Raw genomic sequence first — 16,308 nt, forward strand, 5'->3', positions numbered from 1 at the left:
AGGAAAGAGGTTTGAAGTCTACAATAAACACTTTTTTTTTAATACGTTTACAGGGATGAAACATGGACTTTCGTGCATTGATGATTTCAAGTAGTCCTACGAAATTCTTCCCCGCAACGAAGGTGCTGAATGTAGATTACTAGTACTTTTGAAATTGAAATTGAAATAATAATAATAATAATAATAATAATAATAATAATAATAATAATAATAATAATAATAATAATAATAATAATAATAATAATAATAAGTAGTAGTAGTAGTAGTAGTTGTTGTTGTTGTTGTTCTTGTTGTTAACGTCCCGTCCCACTGTCATGCCCTTTAGGCTAAAGAAGATGGATGACTAATGGAGGTAATAAATCTGAAATTAAACTTCTGTCCTCTCCCACCGGTAATAGAACCCGGGGTCACAAGCACCAAAGGCACAAGCAGCCACTAGATAAGTGGGGTGGCATCAGTATCTTATTACTAATACTTTTCACCCCAGAGGAAAATCATCCCACTATTGCATACAGGGTCGGTAGAAAGTTGACTTCCCCAATATGTGAAAAAATAAAAGAAACTAGGTGACTTGACAATCTTTACTGTACTTTCAAGTACTGTACAAACCGTCTCCCACCATGAGTTGAGTTGAGTTGATTTTGAGTTTAACGTCCCGTTCAGCAGCGAGGCTATATGAGACGTGGACCTACTGATTAACGTGGAATTCGAACCACATAAGCTCCCGCCGGGAATCGAACCCGAGTCTCCCACGCCAAAGACCGTCTCCCACCATGTTCAATGCACAAGATACATTTCTTCAGCACTGATCTGCAAATACCACGACACAACCGAGGATCGGCATTCAATCTCTCGCACGATTGTTCGATTAACAGGAAGTGATCCAAATTCTGCAGTTGCCTGGAAAACACTTCTCTGACAATGCCCTACCACATGTAGAAGCCGCATGGTGTGAAGGCACATGAACGGGGTGACCAATCTGTCGTACCACGACGACCAATCTATTCTTCGAAATGCTGATTCAAGAAATCCCTCACAACAACATTAAAAGAAGGTGCACCATCGTGTTGTCACTTGAACTGAATGTTTTCGTAACGACGGTTAATTTCAAGTTCTGGAATGACAATTTTCTGCAACATTTAAAAGTATATGTCATTGGTTCCTTTATAAAAGAAAGGTCCTATGACACCATCACAATAAATACCACCCCAAACCGTGACACCAACGACATCAGACTGTTCTGTCAGAATTTCATGTGGATTGGTGTCACTCCGATGAACATAATTGTGTCTATTTACGCGACCGTTTATCTTGAATGAGGTCGTCCACAAAATCCGTTAACAAAAGTCTTTGTCAGCTTCGATGCGAATGAGAAACCACACACAGAACTCAACGCGCCGGTCCAGATCACATTCATGCAACGCGTGCAGAAGCTTCGGCTGGTAAGGTTTCATCTTGAAATCCTTCAGCATGTTTCTTAAAGAAGTATGTGTCATTCCCAGGTCACATGCATGCCTTCTGGTAGACTTCTTTGGGCTATATACACAACTTTGAGGACAAGTTTAGTGTTTCTTTCACTTCGAACACTTCGTGGTCTTCCGCTTCGCGGTAGATCATACACAGAAACTGTAGCCTCAAATCGTTGGTTTAGGTTTCTCACAGCTTGAATGATGGTGGTTCCACACCTGGAAATCTTTTCTTGAAGTCGCCTGTCACCATATTTTTGTATTTGTTTTCATCAAGATTGTAACACGGAAACACGTTGTCCCTCTGTTCATTTGAGGTTCATCTCAATACCAGTATTACTCATTATAACTTCACTCAGTAAAGAACTCTTAAGCAAAGCACGTACCGAAACATGATTATCAGTCCTCCCAGACACACTAAGAGAAACAGTAGTGCCAGTTCTAGTACAAAAAAGCTCGATAATAGCTCGCTCATTTCATTTTTTTTTCTTGTTTGTTTTGGGAAAACCGACTTTGTCCCCATAGCATGCTTGCTTCTTTTCTTTCCTCACTCGTTTCGGAGAAAGCAACTTAGTCCCCATTCTGTATATATATATATATATATATGGGTTGGGTTCAAAAACAAACTCAATCCTTGAACGTCGACAGATGTCCTCTCCAGGGTCTAAAAATTCAAAAGTTAACGACCTACACAGAAAGTCGTAGTGATATTTTTGGAAGGAGGGGATTAACAGAGTATGATTCTTATTATAGTGAGCAATATGTTGTGTTGGAAGTTCAAGAAGCCATTAGCGAGAAGAAACAAGGCAAAAATATTCCAGGCATGCATATTAACCATGAGAATGCACACCCAAATACGAGTTTTGCGACAATGCAAGCGATCTGCATGTTGGACTGATCAATGGTTCCTTACTCGTCAGACAGAATAGATCCGGCACCCTCTGGCTTTCATCTATTGGTCCCCTTAAAGAATTTCATTTGGGAATATCGATTTGGTGTCGCACATAAGGTGAAAATAGCCATAAAAAAGGACTGAGGAAGTGTACTCCCACAATTTTGGTAAACGGAATTTTACAGTTTCGTTCAAAGAAGGTGCACATGCATCGCAATTAATATGAACTACGTCGAATAGTATTATTTTCTTCAAAAAGCCTTATACTATTACCATGCAGGGTTTGAATGATTTATGTTGATTAATAACACGACTATTAGGACAGCTGCTATTTTGAGCACAGCCCTCATTGATATTCTACTTACATTCGTTACTGCTTAACATAAGCGCAAACTAATAGTAATTTACAATAACAACAAAAGCACAGAACAAAGGTTTAACATTATGCGTGTTACATATTTCAGAGGCACATGTTGATATACGTCTGTTATCGACTAATTTTTACTTATCAAACATCAATATATTTAAAAGTCAGACTACAAATGTACACACAAATAAGCTGAATGATCCCATTTAAAAAGAAAAATCTTAATAGAAACAAAACGCAGTATGCATACTACTGAAGTCCATGTTGTGCATCTTATTGTAAACAATGATTATTAGCACAATAATTACAGATATAAACTTGAGGTACAAATAAATATCTACGATAAAAATAGTCGACTTTGACATAAGATTGAAAACGTTGACGGTTATAGTTTAAATTTCGAAGTTCGCTTTTAGCCTCTTATCGTTGTCAAGATTAGAAAAATGAAATGAAATCTTTGAGTTTTACATCCCACGGTTATGCCGGTTAGGCTAAAGGGGACGGTGATGATGAGTAATGAATGAAATCGTGGAATGAAGAAAGAGGGAGGAAACGGGAGAACCCCGAGAAAACCCACGCACACGGTGTTTGTCCACCACAGTCCACTTGGCGGGGGCTGGGATCGAACCCGGGACCCCAAGCACGAGGTGAACGCTCTACCACTGAGCCACCACGGTCCCTTGTCAAGATTAGAGTCCAATCTCCCAAACACTACTGATAGATCGTGACTTTAAAAACAGTATTTCAAGATGGATGCGTACACCTTGACGCTTTAAAGCTTCACTTCTACTATTTACATTTGTTTCGTTTCTCTCCACTTTTATCCCTCCATTATTTGATGAAGCATTTAATGAAAGTGTTGTAGTGTAAATTTCCTAGTCTATGTAATTATATTATCTTTATTTTCTGGTAGGTAATCTTACATATAATAACGTCCGAATTGAAGTACTACTGCATCAGTAATAGCTATGTTAGTAAATAATACGTTACGCAATGAATTAACGATTTGTATATGCAATAGGACACATGCTGTTAGTCCAAACTGGGAATCTTCTCCGATTTCCAAAGAGAGCGAACTGAACGTGAGAAGTTAGTTAAATCAAGTGCGTTAGTTGTATCAAGAAGTGTCGAAAGTGATAATAGCGTATAATACTAGTGGCAAGATATCAGAGAAGAGAAATAGTGGACGGAAACTAACACTAGAAGAGGGTTTTTACAAAGAAGAGTTAATGCAGCACAACTGACTGCAGAACTATTCAAATCACCATTGGAATTACGGATTTCTACAATCACAGGGCCAACGAAACCCGATGAGCCATCTTTCTTCTCCCTCCCAACAATGGGTCGGGTTTATGTATGTGTTCCGGACTATACTTCTTATTATTACACATGATCGCGGGTCTGTGCTGAGCAGATACATTCTATGATACAGATGTCGTTCCATAACAACGACGCAAGTCTTCCAAGGCCACAACACGTTAACACAAACAGCTACACCTATTAAGGCCTGGTTTAATAAACATCAGGATGAATTTGAACACCACTCGGTTCGCTCAATCCCAGACTTTCCCATTATTGAACATGTCCGGCGCACATTTCCTTCTCCATTGTTGCTGATGTGACTGAGTGCTACACTTCGTGAAGAATAGTCCATTATTTCTCTGGAAACTTTCTACAAGTTATATGCCTCAATTCCACAACGAACAAAATATGTACAACACGCTAAAGGTAGTCCAATGTCTTCTTAATCAAATAAGTTGTATTTTATTAGTGTTTCATATATTCTGATAATTATCTGTGAATATATATCTTTTACACACACATATATATATATATATATATATATATATATATATTAATTTACATGCAAACCTTGCATACGTTTTCATCTTTCTTACTGCAACACTAGAAGCAACATTTAATTAAGCTATGCCTTCTTTGTTCTATTTTAAGAAAGTTATTTCTTGAAAAGTACCTTGAGCGCTTCGATGGAGATCCGTCTCCAGATACTGGATCTCCTGGTCGTTTGAAAACACCAGTTTTAGGACTAGATAATGGTGAAGTGGAGCCTGAGTTATTTGGCGAGTCAGCAGATGCTTGGTTTTGTTCTGAAATCAATAAATAAAAATTCATTAAGTCTTAAACAGAAACCGCTACGCTAAAGCTTTTCTTAATTGTAATTAACTATTTTAATTTTGTACAAATCACTGTTGATCTTACTCATATTTCTCATCATCTAAACATCTGATTTGTGGTTAGAAAGCTCTAATGAGAAATGTGCTAGCAATTACTACCACTGAGATCGAAGTATTTATATAAAAAATAACGAAAAAGATACCCAGTTTATTTATTGTTTCACAAGATATTCCTTCGTTCACAACAATGCATTGTTGCATGATGTATGTTTACTTCTCTCCAGCTCAAACCACACCACTTTGGTACTAACCCAAATATATGTTCTATATGTCTATCATAATTTTAACGTAAGCAGCTATACACAGTGATAAAATAAGTTAATAACTTCGTGAAATCTCACAATAATTTTAAAAAAAAAAGTATTAAAGACACGATGAGAAGAATGGGAAAGATTATCTAATTTTCTTAATTTTTGTATTACGACATCATTTGTTAAATAAAATCGTAAGATTTAAGTGTATATTTTAATTTCATCTGAAAACAACGTAGTTAAGTGTTAATCACAAGTAAACATTCCAGGGAAGATAAAAGATCGGTAAGAGTTTTAGTGGTTGATGGGTCTGTTTTCTATCATACAATGAAAATCCTCAAAACTCGATACATGTGATTTCCTGAGAAAGTATCCCATTTAGACACAGGATGAAAGTGCCTTTATATAATGTACAACTGTAATATACACACAAGAGGAATCTCACTTAAAATCAGTTCGTCATTTCTTTGAAATTAACTTTCTTTTTCTTAAAAATTTTGATAGCTATCAACTTGACTGTCAAGAGGTACAAGATTAGTAAATTTAGTCCACACTCTTATCCTCATGGACAGAGGGCCATCCCACATAAAAATATTAAATAGAAAAATGAGTAATAATACCTCAATTCAAAGGTATATTGATTCCTTACGTCTTAAAAAAAAAAAAAAAAAAAAAAGTTTCTCTGAGTTTAACACTAAGTTTCCACGTTTTGTTTTTCTAAGTGTCATTATTTTAATAAGTTACCAACAGGTATCAAATTTACATCAAATTTAAATCCGTTAATATTTGCGAAAAATGCTGTCAGGCATCAAGTTTAATATCTGAACGGCCTCTAAAGGGAAATTAAATGTTAACCCCCCTAAAGACCATCAATATTTAAGAGTATATCAACGAAAATGGAACAAATGCGTAATTCAGGAAGGTCGAAGTATCAGACTAGAGTTCTGTGAATGTATAATAGATTGGGCGCTCATTCAGAAAATAGGCAATTGTAAGTATTTGTATTACCTTATGCATTATAGCTGATATTCCTCTAGAAGGAAAAAAAAAAATCAACTGTATGTTAGTTTAGAATAATACACTGAATGCACACTGAATTGTGACCACCCACCTAATACTTTGTTGGTTCACCTTTTGCTCAGACGACGGCCCAGACACGGCGTGGCATGGATTCTGGTAGTTGCTGATATGTTTTCACGGGAATCTAACACCACATATTCCTGATGGCATCCCACAATGAGCCCATAGATGTTGGTGCAGAGAGCTCGTTCAGCAATATCCCACAAATGTTCTATAGGCTTAGGGGGCTTAGATCCGGTGACTTAGGGGGCCAATTCATACGCTGCACCTCCGTGGAATTTTCCTTCAGCCAAGCACGTACAGTCCTTGTTTGGTAGCACTGTACACTGTCGTCCTGGAAAATGCCGTCTTTGTGTGGGTAAAAGTGTTGCATTGTAGAGTGTACGTGATTCTATAACACCTGCAGATACACAACGGATGTCCCGCTGTGGTCCATGCACACTAACGGTCCCAGTCCATGCCAACAGAAGCACCCCCGAATCATATGGCCGCCCCCAGCTGCCTGTGCAGTACGCACCATGTACGAAGGATTCATAGTTTCGTGCCTTGGCGCCACACATGCACACGCTCGTCCAAGAAAAGTAGCACACATTGTGATTTATCGGAACAACACACTCTTCTTCAATCATCCACGGTCCAATTAGCGTGTTCCTGTGCCCAAGCGCGACGAAGCCGGCGCTGACGAGTCATAAGGAGTGGGTGACGAGGGTGTCGTCTGCTGCGGAACTACATGCGTGGCAGTTTACACCGTATCGTTGCGTGAGATATGGGAGCTGTATATCCACCATTGTATTGGTCACCTAATTCCAGGACCTGATGGTTCGTTTGGCTGTCACGAGCTGTTTGACGCTACGCTCACCTCACGTTTTGAACTTCCGTACGCACCTACATTTCCGTCTCTTAGAGCCCGTTACCCTATTTTCTTCCCACTCCTGGTACACCTTCACTACATACGAACGCGCGCATCCAACAAGTATTGTTGTCTAGGTTTTTGACCATCTATTGGTCGAAATATTGTTCAGTTCAAATTCAATATGCATTGGAACAAAGTGGTAGCAAATACGAGGGTCAGTACGAAAGTTTTGAGATACGCATTGTTGTGGCATAGTATTTGAATTCCAACAATTGCGTTCGGTAGTGGTATCCAGAGCGAAGAAGCGAAGCAAGTTTCAACTCGCCTCGCTTATTGGCGTGGCCGTATCGCCTTCACTATTTGTTGATGTGAGCAGTATTCGGCTGTCTAGAATGGAGCTCGAAAGGGAACATTTTCGGGCAATGATCCTTTACGATTTCAAAAGTGGTTTGAACGAGACACAAAGCCTTGACCGTTTGCAGGGAGCATTTGGGGACCTTGCTCCTTCCCGTGCTACAATTTTTCGGTGGTGTGGTGAATTCAGAAGAGGCCGGACATCGCTTAAAGATGAAGACAGAGCTGGACGTCCGGCAACAGCTGTGTCAGATGAAAACATTGCCGCTGTGGAACAAATTATTCGAGAAAATCCTCGAACAACTTTAAAGGACATTGAATCTACAGTGAACATTGGATCGCCAGCAGTAACAAAAATTTTTCATGATCACCTTCGGCTCAGGAAGGTTTCATCTCGTTGGGTGCCTCACATTTTGACTGAACAGCAGAAGCGCATGTGTGTGGAATGGTGTTAAGAAATGCTTGCAAGATTTGATGGAGGCAATTCTCGACGCGTCTCTGATATTGTTACTGGTGATGAGACTTGGATCTATCAATTTGACCCTGAAAATAAACGCCAGTCTACAGTTTGGATCTTTTCAGACGAAAATCCACCCACGTAAGTGAAGCGACCGCGAAGTGTGCGGAAGAAGATGGTCGCAACTTTCTTCTCCAAATCTGGCCATGTTGCAACTGTTCCACTTGAAGAACAAAGGACTGTTACTGCTCAGTGGTACACCACTGTTTGCCTAACAAAAGTGTTCCAGAAGCTTCGGAAACGGCGTCCAAGAACTGGATTGCGTGGGATCCTGCTTCATCATGACAACGCGTCCGCACATACAGCCAACATCACAATTCAGTTTTTAGAATCTACGGAGGTCAAACTTATGACTCGTCCGCCGTATAGACCTGACCTGGCCCCGTGTGATTTTTTTCTGTTCCCCAGGATCAAAGATCGCATGCGTGGGAAGAGATTTTGCAGCCCTGAAGAAGCTTAGTGGCTTACGAGAATGCAAAAGTGTGTACAGTGTAATGGTGAATACTTTGAGAAAATGTAAGTGTTAAATTGATTTTAAGTATGTAAGTTATTTCACATCTCAAAACTTTCGTAGTGACCCTACAGGCATAAACCATACATTAATAGACTAAAGGTTAATGACATTACAATACACTATGTACATTAGTTTATCTTGGGGAGGGAAATGATATTTTAATGTAAAAGCCCAGAAGTTTCCATGGCATATTTGTACCAACAAATTACAATCCAACCCAAGAACAGAGTATCACCTTGATTTAAAATATATATATATATATATATTAAATACAAATAAACGCAGAATTACACAAATTTTAAAAGATCTTTCGATCCTCTTTCCAAAAATTATTATCTCCCTGAATTTGATTGTACCCCTCTTGGGAGTCGAGTGGAAATAATTAAATAATATGATTATTATTATATTATATTATTATGAACAATAACAATAAGAGCGAACTCAAAGAAAAATAGTTCTAGGAAGAGAATCGTGACACAATCCACATTCCTATTTAATTTTTTTAAGTGAGAAAACTTCGCCCTTGACAATAAGGATAGAGGATTACATTAAAAATGTGATGACTGTGAGAGAGTTTTCCAAATATCACACAACAGGTAATATGACTGACAGCGACATAGATTTGTTTTTCATTCTTCATCCTTATCTACACTCACTCGACGAAACATTTAGTCTTAAAAACTCTGTCTTCATTCATTGTAATTATTCGTCTGTTATCATATAAGTTCCCACTATTCCAAAAGTCTGAACCAGCCCATTTCATTGGAAAACCGTAAGCAATAGGAACGATTATGGGGCAAAAATCAATCATATGGCTGGGGGCAAATAGTTATGGGTGCAAATTCAATACGGTGAATTTTTCAAAAGGATAGTCATGTAACAAATGTTTTAGGATCAAAATTTGCAAAAGAAAGAAAAGAAAGAAAAAGAAAAAAGAAAGATAAAAGAAAGAAAAAGGAAAAATCCATTACTAGTGAAATCAGTATTTCAAAATCTGGTACATGTAAAGTTATCAATTATGCAGCTCTGTTACACGAAAAAGATTTTAGAACAGGAAAGTTAACTTCACAAATACTTTTAATCTTCTACATCAGCTGCAGTATCTTTTTCTTTCACTGTATCTTCTACTATGTTCTTCAGGATAGAGTTCTTTAGGCCCACTTTTTACACGACTACCATTGTTCTTTCCTTATAATTTTCAGCATTTTTTCAATGGTTTTCTGCTTGATCCAGTAATTATTTTCTAAATTTTTCTCTATACCGACATTTCAAACGTCGTTTTAGGTCATATATATACACATATATATATATATATATATATACACACATATATATATATATATATATATATATATATATATATATATATATATATATATATATATATATATATGGTAATCACGTTTCTGCTTCATTGAGTACAGTAAAATTTTTCACACAAAATGCCTGATGAGTTTTATTTTACACTCAATTCAAAGACTTATAATTTCTCTTCTACCTGAATGTTTCTTTCGTCGTTCCTACCCTTGCGCAGTGGTCCAGATTTACTGGAAAATTGGTCAAAACCTCAAAACTCAGACTTCAAAATAAACGTTGTAAATGAGTCAGTAAGAAAGTTAATACGCGGATCTATATGACACAGTATTCTTTGTATAGGAATTCCCACTCCAGTGTCCAATAACAACATCCAAACTATGAGGTGGTGGAAGCACGATTAAAGTCTGTGTTTTGAAATCAAACAACACAGTTCTCGTGTGTTTTCCTATACATATTCTTCCCGTACCGATAAATTAATAAGTATGTTTGGCTATTTACACAGATCGTTGTTTCTTGTAATATATTAACGTTATAATATAATATAACGTTGTAATATAGTGACGTTTGTTGTAATTTTGATATTATCGAAAGCTTGAAATGCAGGTATTTGTAGTAAAAAAAAAATTGTATGCAGGTTGTAATTTCCTTATTATTATTTATTTATTTTTTTTTCAACTAATTCCACCAACATTTCAGGCGATGGAAGTACTTCTGCCTTTTCCAGGACCTGCAAATAAGATTGCTCAAAGTTGCTCGATTTCCGGACAATGACATATGTATGCAGTAGTAATAACCATTGTACCAAAAAACGGTGCTAATATATTCCGAACTTTTCCATTTATTATTCAGACACGACATATCAAATATCAAGATGTCTCCTGCAAATATTGCAAGAACTGAGAGGAAATCGATAAAAAAAAAAAAAAAAAAAAAACTAATTTCTTTTCTCTAACAGTAAACATTAGCTGAGCTGCCAGGAGGAGCACCACAGAGTGAATGACTTCTGTTGCAAAGTGTTTCAGAAACTGGACAAATGTAGATCGGTTAGACAGTAAAGTGCCGCTAGCGAGTGCAATAAACAGTGAACCTGAGCCATTGACGTCGGCAGGCTCACACACAGGCCAACAGATGTTCACGCATAGTAGCAACCGCTCGAAGAGGAAAGAAACAAACATTACGATTATCAGAGAGTGGTTGTTCTCTACCGTATGTTGCGGCTGTGAATTTGAGAGAGAAGGTACAGCATAAGAAACCAAAATTTATTAAACAAATGACAAACCGAATACAAAAAGTTAGCTCTCGAGGAAGGTTTTACAGATTGTGAAATATGTTTTACATTAGCTATGTCTCTACAACATATGATTTATTTATTTATTATTTATTTATACAAATTTCTAGGCATTACCAGCATTTATGACTAACCCGTCACGTACTAGGAATGACGTCTCTCGGCGAGCACACTATCCGGGAAAGGGGAACAAAAGAAAGGAATGGGGAAGGAAGGAAGTGGCCTGTACGTTAGGTATCATCATCTTGGCATTTGCGTGGTGTGAATGATGAAAGTCCAGGAAAAATTTCACTCAGGACAGCTGGTCTGAAAAAGCTGTTACATCTTATCGACCGAATGTCCCCATTGATAATCAAACTTGTCTATGAGACGACGAGAGGCCGAGTTGTGGTTTGGTAAAATCAAAGGCCATTTTCGACAAAGATTCTGTCGCTCGATAAGAGTGCAGTTCAAAAAACAAACAGAGAAAGTGACACAAGAAGAATATGAAAGCATGGAGAACCAAATACCTGTTCCAATTCCAGTCAATTCCACACTGAATCAAACACATTCGAGATCACGTGTAATCTGCATTTCACAATGGTAGACGGCAAAGTCTGTAACTCTGTTATTCACAGCAAATCAGCGCAGACTTCCTATGTGTGGTGCAACTCCGAAGGTGATGAATACATCGAAACAGGAGGGTTCGAGACCAGAAAATATTAGCAATCTTAGTTTTGGATTGCCTATTCTCCATGCGTGGCATAACGAGTGCATATTTGCAAATGACAGGTGCGGAAAAAGACAAGCCAGTCGTTCAGGAGAGGGGGAAAAAAAAAACCGGTTCGTGAAGGCTCATCATAGATAAACTGAAGCAAGACGGTAGCGATATCTCAAATGACGGCAACACAGTTCGACATTTCTCTCAGAATCTACAGGTCTGAATGAAGAACGAACAGAAAAAGTACTGTGGTACTATAGGCCTTGTCCTGTGGGTTTGACATTAATCTAGACAAGTTTCACGCAAATGCGAACAGCATCCTCGACTTATACCTCAAACATTACCCATGGTTTTACATATCAGCATTTGTGTACAAACTTCTGGTTTACGAATTCTCATAATCATCGGTCACTGTATTTACCCAGTGGACAAATGTCGGAAGAGGCCCAGGAGGCGCGGCACAAACACTCCAAGCAATATCGGGAACATCATTCTAGAAAGTGTTCTAGGGAGGAAACAATGAAGGATTTACTACTAGGGCTGTTCATCACAAGCGATCCAAAAATCTCAACACGGAAGCCAATGGTCAAGAAACATACACAAAAAGGCATTGTCTTTATCTATGCTTCAGCTTTCGAAAGCGATGAAAGAACATGAACCACCGTCTTCTGCAGATGAGTCAAATTAATGTCTTAGAAACTACTGGCATTCAGTCATGTCCTCATGTATGATGTACACTCATGTCCAAAATTATTGTCGTATGTATATAAATATGTTGTTGTAGGAATATAATTTGATAATAAATTCTCCCGGTATTTCTTATAATGTTAGTATGTGTATAGTCGGCAAATACATGTATGTAGCAAATTTCATGTCAAAAGAGCAGTAAATAAGAACAATAAAACGAAAACAAATCTTTCTTGTCCATTTAGCAACATTTTGTTTTACTTATTCTAATTTTCATATTTGTAATTCTTTTCCTGTGAAATTTACCACAAATATACATTCCCCGATTATACACATAGTATCAGTATTAAAAGTATCCTGCAGTGGCCCCGCGTAGCGTGGTCGCTAACGCTCTCGCCTTCGGTGCGAGCGCTCCCGGGTTCGATTCCCAGTGGGGGCACTCGATCGAAGAAGTGTAAAACGCTTTTTCAGGCCAGCCACCTTGAATGAGGTTTTCATTCCCACCAGGCAAATGTCGGGGTGGTACCTAACTTACAGGTCCCAGGCCGCTTCCTTCCTTCCCCCATCCTTTCTTCCTTCATTTTCCCCGGATTGTGTGCTCGCCGAGGACGTCATCCCTCAAAACGTGAAGGGCTAAATGGCCTTAGATGCCGAAAGCACAGAAATCTAAATCCCATCCCCATCCCAAAAGTACCCTGCAAAATCATTATCGAATTATATTCTTGCAAGAAGACAGTTATAGATATGCGACAATCATTTTGGACATGAGTGTACATACATAAACATATTTCATTATTGGGTAAATTTGTCATGTTTCAATCCCAATGTGACATTATAGTTTAGAAGTACGCAAGATTTCACTCCTGACTAGGTAAAAAGCATTTTGGCCAGACTTCCAGGGCTCCTGGACCACTTGCCTTGCTTTAATTTCACGTTTGCATTTCATGTCTTCAATTATCTACACTATCTACGTAACTAGTCAGTTGTTATATTTCAGTACCTGAGACAGACCGCTTCATTTCAATCACCATTCTAACGTTTAATTGCCAGTCTATATGTGTGATATTTGTTGAAATAAATATAACTACTAGTCACAGTTACTTCAGTATTTCTAATTTTCTGTAATTATAAAAACTTCTAACCACGGACTGACCATTATATGGAGCGCCAATGACTAGGTGCGACAATATTACGAGTTACTGTATTAACTTTATCTTTAATATTTGTAATGAAACCCTACGAATATATTATGCATTAATAGTCACTTTATAATAGTTGGACTATTAGTAACCTTGAGAATTACAATTTCTCCAAAACAAAAGTGCATTACACGTGACAACATACAATACAAAAGTGTAAACCGACTTTTGTATATTTCTGTATTATATGTTGCATGCTTTTTGCTTATTAATTGGTCCCCTAATTTTTCCTGTGTCTAAAAAGTGGATGATGTTTTATCTGTTCTTCCACCCAGGAAACATTCTCATTCCCCTCATTTGGCAAAAGTATACAATGTCTCGGTACAGGAGTTCCTGGTTAAGTGAGCTCTGCCTAGCGGAGGTATTTTTTTTAACGTGATTTCGTTCTTGTCTCCCCAATATTGTATGTTAGAGAGAACGGTAAAGAGCCCGGTTAAGATGCCTTTCACCGAGGTTTGAAAGTTGTAGATATTCTCGCCCGATTGAATGCGTTGGGCAGAGTAGTGACGTTTCTTGTATACAGTAATATAAGCAGAAAGCAAGCATGGGTAAGCAGCTCATTTAGTGAGATGGGACTCGTTGGGTTTTGAATCAGAAGCTATTCTCGCCCGACTGACTACGTTGGACGAAGTAGTGAGGTTTTTTCCCGTATTAAAAACTGCAAAGTAACAATAATATAACAGAAAAAAGGGCCAAGGTTCATGGTCGCTTGGGTGAGAATACTGAATTCATATCTTATTACAAATATATATATATAAGAAAAAATCTACACATGATACACCAAACCACGGTACTTATCTTTAAAAGAAAATAAGAAAAAATACACAACGCGGCAGCGTTCATAGTAGGATATTAAAAACACACCATCAGGCAGTAACTGTAATTTATTTATTACCTCTTATGTTAATTAATAGTTAAAGGTATGCTATTTACTAATGTGTAAGTCATTGTCCATTGCGTGGATTACTTTTTGAATATGACTCCTATTAAATGATGGACAACATATTTATCTAGGCGGCGTTGGAAGCTTTCCATAACTCGGCGTAACGTATTCCCAGGGACATTGCCGATGGCGATCCTTCAACTCAGGAATGCTGGCACAACGTGTTCGGAACACTTCTTGCTTCAGGTAGCCCCAAAGGAAAAGTCTGCACAGGAAAGATCAGGGGAGCGAGGCGGCCAGGAAATGTCACCAAAACGGGAAATTACTCTACCTGGAAATGTCTGTCGCAAGAAATCCATACAAATTCTGGCTGTATGCGAGGTCGCTCCTTCTTGTTGAAATCATAATTGTTCCACATCCACATCGACCATACCTAATTGGGGAAGAACGAAGTCTTGCAGCATCTTTAGGTAACGTTCACTGGTGACAGTTACAGCCACACCGCTGTCATCCTCGAAGAAGTAAGGACCAATAATCCCAAAGCAAGCAACTCCACACCACACTGTGACACAAGAACTGTGCAAGGGCTTGATGTGCAGTTCATGCGGGTTTACATCACTCCAATAACGCATATTCTGTTTATTCACTGAACCACATAACTCGAAATGAGCATCTGACATCAGGATGGTGTGCAACATTTGTGGATTTTGGCGAAGGAGATCACGCATGGTTAAGCAGAATGTTTCTCGTGAAACCCAATCGCGAGACCTAATTTCCTGAACAATCTGCAGCTTATATAGGTGAAAATGGAGATCTTCGTGCAATATTCTCCTGAATGAGCGATCGGACATATGCACAGTTTGCGAATGACGACGAGCAGATCATTTTGGGCTACGCAATATTGCAGCACAAACATTTTCCACGGCTTCTGGTGTCCGCACAATTATTTTACTTCTTCCCGGTTTGCCATTGCAAACAGAACCTGTTGTTCGAAATGCACGTACCCACCTCACAATGGTCTGTTCATCTGGAACTTTCCCATGACGTCCCAAGTTGAAGTGTTGCCGAAATAGACGCTGGGTAGCAATAACAGAGTCGTTATTCTTGAAATAACTTTCAACAGCGAAGGCGCGATGCTATGCACTCCACTGCTCCATATCACTGTCACACTCGAAATGGCAGCTCATTAGTACACGAATGCGGCACGAGCTGGCGCGCATCCATGCAGTACGTCATTGTACTACGTAAGTCAAATTACGCTATGAACGCTGCCGCACCCTGTATTTTATCCTTCGGACAATATAAATAACCCTAGACACGAAAGATGGTACTTATTCTACGCTTCTCGAACCCACTTTTGCATGCCTCCGAATCAAAACATGCCACTTAGGGGTGGAAGAAAAGAGCTTCGAAAAAGGAGAGTGGGTTTTCAAAATTCCGAAGATAAATGAACATGTCGTTGTATCATGTGTGAAAAAGCTATTGCAATATCGTCTTGAAAGTACACTAGGTCAGATCATCTTCATTATGACTACATGTTTCTAATGTTTCAAATACATAGAAGAAATTTTCATAATATACGCACAGCGAATGAAAGAAAAAAAATCTTAATAAAAACAGTTACAAACAATTCGCTTAGAGCAAAAGGTTTAAGAAATGTTGTTGACAACAAAGTGAAAACGATGTAATTATAAAATTAGGAATCTAAAACTATGCATCAACCCCATACATGTTCTGTTGTCAAT

The 16,308-nt window shown here is 38.3% G+C and overlaps 1 protein-coding gene across 2 annotated transcripts in view; it reads right to left on the reverse strand.

Annotated features, from left to right (window-relative positions):
- Taf3 (TBP-associated factor 3) overlaps positions 1–16,308 on the reverse strand; it is a 109,562-nt gene that overhangs the window by 71,147 nt on the left and 22,107 nt on the right. For both annotated transcript variants that reach the window (XM_081762207.1, XM_081762206.1), the window contains exon 3: positions 4,701–4,833. In XM_081762207.1, coding sequence (XP_081618333.1) covers positions 4,701–4,833 — 133 coding nt within the window. The remainder of the gene's footprint in view (positions 1–4,700; positions 4,834–16,308) is intronic.

This window comes from Thermobia domestica, chromosome 6 (genome assembly GCF_964235325.1).
Source record: "Thermobia domestica chromosome 6, izTheDome1.hap1.1, whole genome shotgun sequence".
In the NCBI taxonomy this organism is placed as follows: Eukaryota; Metazoa; Arthropoda; class Insecta; order Zygentoma; family Lepismatidae; genus Thermobia; species Thermobia domestica.